Genomic DNA, 8,909 nt, shown 5'->3' with positions numbered 1-8,909 from the left:
TTTGGTCTTAGGCCATACGAATAACATCACGTGATGTCATAACCTCTTTGGCAGGATATGGGAAGACTTTTTGGTAAGTTTTGAGCTCCATCCTTCCACAATTTAATCCATTTTTTTTAATGTTCTCATAGCGGGAAAATTGCCTGTCAACTGTGTTGTTAACATATTCATAAGAATCTGAATTAGAAATCACATGTAGATAAACACAGATAAAGCATACAAATACATGAATTGATTAAGGTGTTGTGGTAGAACTTCTGAGGTCCTCAGTTAGTACAACACCCTGAAAATGACTGAAATGTCAAGATGTGTCACCGTCAATTGTGTTACGCATCAGCTATGAGGAGTTGATGAGAGTATGTTCTTGCCAATTTATCTCCATATCGATAGACAAACAAAATGATTTGTGTATTAGGGAGACGGGTTTGTCTGCTCTGATTTTTCTCCTGCACTGTTGACCGTAACACAGAGTAACTCAGTTGACTTTTTCGAAAGTGATTTTGTGCTATTGATCCCTTATGTGTTGGAAAAATCCTATGACCAGACAATAGAGATTATCTCTGGAGAGGGAAGTCTTAGGAGGGTGACTAAATTCAAATCAGACGTTACAGGGATTTATAATGAAAAATGTGTCAGTCTGTATCACAGTGAATCATAAAATCCTACTTATGAAGCGCAACAATCACATTTTCTATATCAGTTGCACAGATTAATTACAACACTATTGTTAAGGGACATAAGCACTTTCAAACGTATGTTGTTTCAACTCTGTTGTATTTTTATGTTTGAAATGACATAGTATTTGTCCATAACACTGTTGACAAAATAATCAAGCAAATGTTTGCTTTCATAAGAGTATTTATCAAATGATTTAAGATTAAGCCTGGCAATTTGTTTGTTTGGAAACTTAAATGTATACACTATGGAAACATCTAGGTCATTTATTTGAAAAAAAACCCTGATAATTGACATTTTGCTTTTGCCAAAAGCGAACTTGAATCGTAGAACCAGTATATAAGTACCAGATCCTGCTCAACCACCTCAAGCTGGAGGATGCTCTGTTGGTAGCAGACGCCTACTGCCACAGCGGCTACCCCTACAGTGACACCATGGCAGCACTCACAAAGCTGTTCAGTCAGCCTCACAAGCTGGCTTTGAGGCAGATCAGCTAGGTCTTGGCTGAACCCCCCCCATCATCAACAGCGACCAGAGGGCCTTCCGGAACTTCACCCTCAAGATCCATGCACTGGTGGGCATGCTAAACAAGATGGGCACACAGGAGCAGCTGGAGCTGAGGTGTGGCTCACATGTGTCACGCGTGTGGCACTCAGGTGGCATGTGGGCCCTCACCGCGTTTCTGTTCCCACCCTGTTGGACTATGCAGAGCAGTTGGAGCATGAAGTCCAGGTCCAGCTGGACGAGCAGTTGGACCCCCTCCCCCGAAGCCAGTCGAGAGCCACTCAGGTCCACCACCAGAAGGACATGCCAGCCCAGCAGAACTCAGTGTCACATCACATCCCACCACTGTTCTCTTAGCTGACTGTCCGTCTGTGCAGTCTGCAGTCACATCAGTCATCATCTCTGTCTCCATCATCATCATCTTCGTCCCCTTCATCTTCGTCGTCTTCAACTTCATCGTCTTCATCATCTTCTTCATCATCATCTTCAGCTCATCAGAGGGAGCCTCAGAAGTTCTGTCCGTGCTGGAGGACTACAGAGCCCTATTTCAACCTGTGCCCAAGTCCCTCACCACTCAGCAGCGAGTGGACTCCTCCTCCTCATCTCTCCTCCTCCTCCTCATCTCTCCTTCTCCTCATCTCTTGCTTCCTAATCCTTCTCCTCCTCCTCATCTCTTTCCTTCTCCTCCTCCTCCTACTCCTACTCCTTCTTGTCCTCTTCCTCATCTCTTTCCTCCTCCTCCTCATCTCTCATCCTCCTCCTCTTCCTCCTCATCCCTCCTCCTCCTCCTCCTCCTCCTCTTCCACTCTCCTCCTCCAGCAGCTGCTGAAGATAGCGCAGGCCCTCCTCACTGCCCGTCTCCACCTCTTCATCCTGCCTCCCTTCTTCTTCATCTCCACGTCACTTCTCTTCTCACACACTCCCTCCTGCTTTTCCTGCTCACCTCTGTCACTTCTGCAATCTTGGACCTGAGAGAACAAAGAAAACGTTTATATTTTAAGTGCAGTAGACTACATGAATACACATTTTTGAACACCACATGTTGCACATTACGCAAAGTCACACACTCTGAACTATTTGTACTTTTGTGATATTCGCTAAGCTAGAAATCTGCGTAGATCTGCCTTTACAGGCTGATCAAAAGAACATTTAATGTCAATTAGGCTACTTGTCCCTTGACCCTTTTGATATTTAGAGAGGGGATTTTATCATCTACCTTGCGGGTGTCGATGTACTGCAGGGTACTGAGCGTGATTAGAGCCAGGTAGTTGGAGTTGGTGGAATGTGCTCTCTGGCTCATCTCTGGGTTATCCATGGCAGCAGCTGCCTCTGCAGAAGCAGGGTACACCTCTACTTCACCATTGCAGGGGAGCTGGCTCGTGGAAGAGCGGACGCAAGGTCCTCAGATGACAGACTTCCAAGGGCCGGGGAGGGGCAGGGTCGTGGAGGAGCAGGGTCCACCTCTGTCCTCTCAGGGCTAATCGTGGCTGGGCCCTGGATCTGATCAGGTGCTTGATAAAGACCCTGCTGGGTCGAAACGTTTGTATGACTTGAATGAACCTTCAAAGCGGAGCTATAGTGTACATTTTCTATATTATCAATAGTCTTACGTGTCCCTTGGACCCTTTTGATATTTAGAAAGGGGATTGTATCATACCTTGCGGGTGTCCATGATGCTCATGGTACTGAGCGTAAGCAGACGGTTCTCTGGGTTATCCATGGCAGCAGCTGCCTCTGCAGAAGCAGGGTCCACCTCTGGCCTCACCATTGCAGGGGAGCAGGCTCGTGGAGGAGCGGACACAAAGTCCTCAGGTGCCAAGCTGCCAAGGGAGAGAGCAGGGGAGGGGCAGGGCGGCGGAGACAGCTCACTTCGGGCAGACATGAAGGCCTCAGACCCCAATGAGCTGCAGAGGGACAGAGCCAGAGAGGAGCATGCAGACAGCCGACTGCAAGCGGTCATGAAGTCCTCTGATGCCAACGAAGAGGAGAGGGAGAGGGCAGGGGAGAGCCATTCCTGGGCTCCATGGTAATAGTGTGGCTCCCAAACTGGCTCACCGTCCACCAGCAGTGGCAGGCTGACAGACCGACGCAGAGAGTACTCATAGACCTATAGTGGTAAGGGGGAGAGAGGAGAACTTCATGAGAGAATTTACACAGTATATCTTGCACTGTTAGACTTAAATTTAACACTCACAGTGTAATTTTACTATCTAGGTGTTGAATTTAATATTCTTGACCTAATTTACTCGGTAAGTAACACTGCAAAAAATACTGTGCACATTCATTGGCCTGGTAGCCTATCGGACAATTCTCCACCCCCGACATGAAGTATCTCCACTCATCTGAATAAAGGCAGGCATTTCTCCATTTATTTAATTGTAAAGGCGGACATTTCTCCATTTTTTTAATTGTAAAGGCGGACATTTCTTCTCCCGCGTTTTTAGAGGTGACTGACATTTGTTACTTTCTTGCAGACGTTGTCGTTACTACTAAAACTAGAAAGCATCTAAACATTTCTTTACCGACAGGTTAGGTTTAGGGATGGGTTTTGGTCACAGCACACTTTGACATTGAGCTCATAGAGAAAATCCATAAACAGAAATGTCTGCCTTTACAATATGATTAAGGGACAAATGTGGGGATAGAGAATTGTCCAACATTCGACCAATACGGGTGCTGATACTACAGAACAAACATTCTGGATGGTATTAATTCATTTTATTCTTTTTTTAATTAAAAATATAAATCTGTAAAGGATGTTTGTATAATCCTACAATAATACTTTTTATCACTTTAATTACAGTATACTGTAATGCCAAAGGGCATCATAACTTACCTTGACAGGAGAAGGAGTCGGAGATGATAAGAATCTCCTCACTTTGTCTATCCTAAACTGAAAGATTCAGAGGCACATACTGTATGATCAAGCCTAATTACCAATGAGGAATTTAATATAAGGAAAGTGACACACAAAGAGCGGATAAGCTATGCACATCTTTACATGTAGGCTATCATAATAGAAAATTAATATTTTTCTACACTGCAGTTGCTGTCTTGTTTGAATGCAGTAGCCTATATTAGAATGATTTTATAGGTTCACTATGTTAAATCTTTTTTTAAAAAAAATCTGTGTTACATACCATATTCGATGAAATCATTTTCACAATGATCACTCTGAACAATTTGTGGACTTTAAGAATGTTGTGACATTACACATAAGTCATGACCATGTTCTGTTGTGATGTCATAATACTGTATCCATATGGAATGTATATTCCAGTTAGTCCTCAGTAGAATTCTACAACAATGGAAGTCTATGGAATCTCAAACCCGCCGGCGGGTTTTGACAGTTAAGTGTTAAAAACATACAGTACAACTGACACAGATCTATATTCATATCTACGTATCATTATACCATATGAAATTAATGTATTCTTCTCTTGCATACAGTTGTATCACATTTCCCTATTTGACTTGAGCCTTTTGACAGCTGTTTAAAATGTCAAATATAGCAGTAGAATTATTTGCTAGGAGGTTAACCATTGTTGAATCTCAAAACATATTTACAACATACCATACTCAATGAAATCATAATGTAAGAATTGAAGTTAACTGAACACATGACATAACGTGGTCTGTTTGCTGTCTCTGAAATTTGACTAATGACCACAGGCCTTTAAGAATGAAGTGACAGCACATGTTCAAGTGGGATGTCATGTCATAAAAGTATACATATAGAATGAATATTACACATCCTTTTTTAAGAAAGAGATCAAATATTAAGTAGGCTATACGATTGTCTATTTCCAGCACTGTGGATAAAACTAAGCTTACAGGAAGCACTGACTGAGTCCTTGTATCCTTGTCCTGCAATATGATTCAATCTCTAGTCAATGGTGGCAAATTGAAGTGTCCTAGAAACAGCCAGAGCATTAGCTGTCAGTGATGCGCGGGCTGACCCGAAAGCAGCGGGCGCTTGCAATTAACTGCGGTCGACCGCAGGCACGGGTTATGAAATATTATTTTTAATGAAATTCGGGTCGGGTGCGGTCGGTCAGGACCTTTGAAATGATGCCGAATTTTAAAGTAGGCTATAGGCTAGCCAATAGGCTATAGTTTACTTCAGCAGACAGGGACATTTTTTGCGAAATAGATCAAAGTTTATATGGCTGAATAACTACGATGGTGCCACGCGCTCTGCAGGAGACTTAATGAGGCTCCTGCGTCGGCCGAATATCTTCTGCGCGCAACTGGTGCAGCAGGTGCAACCATTGAGTGCATTTTGAAGAACACAGAGGGTGCTCTCTAAACAGTGCAGTGATGGATATAGCCTAGGCCTACATATTTTCTTATACAATTGTAATGGTTTCGCGCTCATGGGTTGCTTACAGAGTTTGTTTTCATTTCCTGTGTCGTACCATGACTACGAGGCAATCCACTTGACGGCTGGCTCCGTCTGCTCACCAACCTACAGATTAATTTTCTCCATGTATCCAAACGACGATGTTACCGAAATAAACAGGTGACAGTCGGCAGTCCTCATTGCATGGCCTCGGTTCAAAAATCCAACATGTCCTGTTGAAATGCACAGCTGTCTTGTTCTTGACGCAAATTCCTTTTTTAAGACCTTTATTGACGTGATTGTGCTTTGCCAATGACGCTAGGGTGTTCATAAAGACGCACGGCTACTATTTTCAAAGGCGGGTCGGGAAGCGGGCCGGGTCAATATTTTTTCATGAATATTTCTTGCGGGCAGGGCAAGCGGGCGGACTAGGGAAAAAAGCGGTCGGGTGTGTCTTGTTTTTTCGTCGACCCGCGCATCACTGTCTCCTGTCATATAAATGGTGACAACAAGAGCAACAGTGATTTCACAAGCTTGTCCTTGAGTGCTTGGTGTACAATATGCATGTTAGCTGGCCTCGGTCCTGGGATGCTTTAAACGGAACTCATGTGGGATGAAATCCGCTTACCCCCTATGTGTAGTAGGCCTATAGAGGAAGAGTAGCTGGGTGTTCTAGTGAAATGGAGGAGTATGGGGAGGTGGTGGGACAATCTGGGAAGCCTTTGCGCATGACAGGTGAAAGAGGGAAGGAGGGACTTAAATTTTTGAGAAGGCAGGGGCAAGTAATGACGGCTGTCTATCATTCGTGGACTTCATCCAGAACTATGTTTATAAACAACATATATTGTGCGTGTGAGGCGATTCTAGGGTCAGATGGGCCCCCAAGCGAAAATGCAAAAGAATGAAGATTTGAACCAAAATTGCCACTACTGTGGTAAAGTGTGGGCTATTATTCATTATCTAGGGGCTTGGGGGCCCCAAGTGGCTGCCTGCCTTGCCTGGTGGTAAGATGTGTGTCACTTCAAAAGTTTCAGCTAAAATTAATAAAGGGCATTAGATTTTACTTCTGCTATAGCCTATACGACAAGGTAGTGTTTCTGGAACAGTATTTTCACAATAAGAACAAGGGTGTGTGTGTGTGTGTATGAAACTGGCCTAGCGCTGGCCTGTCTGTGGTCATGGTGTGTGTGCATGGGAAACCGGTCACTCATGAAGCCCATCCGTAGTGATTTGTGTTCGTGGGAAACTGGCCTACTGGAAGTGGCCTGCTTGAAACTGGTCTAATGCTGGCCTGTCTTGAGAACAGTGGGTGAAACCAGCCTAATGCTGACTTATCTGTGGTGACGGCCTTGCTGCTGTGAGATGGACTTTTTAGACTCTGTATGGGGGGTGATTGTCGGGCAAGCATCTGGTTTTAGCTTAGGCTTATAGCCAATCGCTTCGGTGAGGTCTTCCATCAGTTGCAGTCGACTAAAATCCATTGAGGAGAAAATGCTGGGCACAGCGCCACTTTTAGGAAGCTATCATAGCTAGCTAGCTGTACTCCGTCCACGGCCATCCATCCTCCCACTTTTTCTCCCCTTTCTGTCCTTTGGAAATATGAACATAGTGACACCACTCCCCTTGTTGCCTTTCGATTGAAAATTACATCCAAAAGTAGCACAATGTGGCATTTTACTACCAAACCGGCGTCAGTTGCTAATCAAGAGAACAGTGTGCTATGGAAGTTTTCAGACTCCTGCAACTTCACTACGTCATCGCCCCCAGAATGCACTGCGCGGCGAAAACATCCGTTGGTCAAAAATGAACTGAAAAATTTAGTTTTTAAGGGCATGGCAGTATTTTATGATTTTTTTTAAACAAAATATTTTCGTCAAAAATAGTAAGTGTTGTCTATCAGCCCATATTCTTCATAGCCGGGGATCCTTTTAACACAGACGTAAGCTACAGAAACCTAGAAGCCTAGGCTGTACAAGGGCCATGTCTGACTATGTCTATTTTCACCTATGGCCATTTCCTGCATCTGGTGAAGACACTAAAAAAAAGTCCTGCATCATAAACCTATCCCTGCTTGTAAGGGCCATGACCCACCTGCCTATTACTCTGATCATAAATAAATTAAAATAATCAGAAACCTCACCTATCGCGATTGTAAACCAGGGCCATTTATCACAAGTCTTTTTCACCAATAAAGACACCCTTGCCCCAGCCTGACAGGCCAGACCATTCATTTTGAATTACTTTTTACTTCACGAATGGTCTGATTATGCTTGTTGTATTGTATTGTATTGTAGTTCTGTGCTTATACCAGCCTGGTTCTCACCAGACCTCCGTGTAGTTCCGGACAAGTGATAGATAATAAAGACATGCTTTCTGAAGGTCAATCCAACACACGCTCTCTCCCAGATCAAGTGAGTGAAGCTTGTAAAGCTATGCAGAACTACACAGGCCATATACAGGTCTGCCAAACTCCTAACCAAAAGCCTGTACAGTAACTCTACCCTACAAGGCATGAGGATGTCAAGGTGGCCAGTGAGTGAATGAGACCCAGAAGACAGGTTGTTGTGTATTGCACACTACATAGTTAAGTGTTTAAGGAGACAACTGAAAGGACACAAAGGTGGATATGCAAGATAACATTAAACTTTGTTTATTTGATAACATACAGTATAGTCACTGTACATCTGTGACCTAACACGGCAGGTGCAGGAGAGAGGGGGCGCCTGGTGGCACATTTCGTTTTGTATCCCAGGGAACAGCCAATAAGAAATCATTATTCACCAGTACCTTCAGTAAACTAAAGCCACCCCAGCCACCCCACCCCAGTACACATTAGAGGAGAGTAGAGTAGTATTGGTCTCCCTAACCCAACCCACCCCAGTAGAGTCTAGAGTAGGGATATTGGTCTCCCCGGCTCACCCCTGAAGGTCTACATGTTAGAGAGAGAGTCTAGAGTGGAGTATAATTGGTCCTAAAGCTAAAAACGCAGAGAATATTAGCAAAAACACAAGTATTATTAACAGTTTAAAAGTTCTTCCCATCATTTAAGTTTTTAATTGATATTCTGTGTGCATCATCTCATAAAAGCCCACCTGGCAAAAGCAATTAACTAGTAATAAAAACAGGTAACAATGTCTTGTGGAAATAATAGAAGTTCAATAACTGTACATTGAAAGACACTAATACATCACAATGCAGAGCGCTATCAGTGCTGCTGGTTGGGCGTGTGAAGAGAGCAGAGGAGTTTCATGTCCATCTGGAAGAGAATAACACAGGATATGAGAGTACATTTGCATTAAGGGTACAGTAGGATTGTATTCAAAACTCAAAACTCATTGACAACCGATCAACAGACTGATGAATATATCATTAGACCTATTGGGAGGTT

At 43.7% G+C, this 8,909-nt stretch overlaps 1 protein-coding gene across 1 annotated transcript; it reads right to left on the bottom strand.

Annotated features, from left to right (window-relative positions):
• Positions 1-1,327: 1,327 nt before the first annotated feature.
• Positions 1,328-4,353, bottom strand: LOC134463441 (uncharacterized). The gene is made up of 6 exons (XM_063216639.1): positions 4,320-4,353; positions 4,016-4,072; positions 2,837-3,286; positions 2,396-2,551; positions 1,986-2,147; positions 1,328-1,663 (listed from the first exon to the last, which is right to left on the bottom strand). The coding sequence occupies exons 1-6, from the start codon at positions 4,335-4,337 to the stop codon at positions 1,328-1,330; spliced, it is 1,179 nt and encodes a 392-aa protein (XP_063072709.1). The 5' UTR covers positions 4,338-4,353.
• Positions 4,354-8,909: the final 4,556 nt, after the last annotated feature.

Source organism: Engraulis encrasicolus, chromosome 14, assembly GCF_034702125.1.
Source record: "Engraulis encrasicolus isolate BLACKSEA-1 chromosome 14, IST_EnEncr_1.0, whole genome shotgun sequence".
NCBI classification, from domain to species: domain Eukaryota; kingdom Metazoa; phylum Chordata; class Actinopteri; order Clupeiformes; family Engraulidae; genus Engraulis; species Engraulis encrasicolus.
The sequence above is the reverse complement of the archived record's forward strand: the minus strand, read 5'-3'. Positions and strand labels throughout refer to the sequence as shown.

Coding starts and splice junctions, on each gene's coding strand:
- LOC134463441 (XM_063216639.1), bottom strand. Junction 3,287..4,015: donor CGACTCCTTCTCCTGTCAAG/GTAAGTTATGAT, acceptor TTACCACTATAG/GTCTATGAGTACTCTCTGCG. Junction 1,664..1,985: donor GCAGCTGCTGGAGGAGGAGA/GTGGAAGAGGAG, acceptor GATGAGCTGAAG/ATGATGATGAAGAAGATGAT.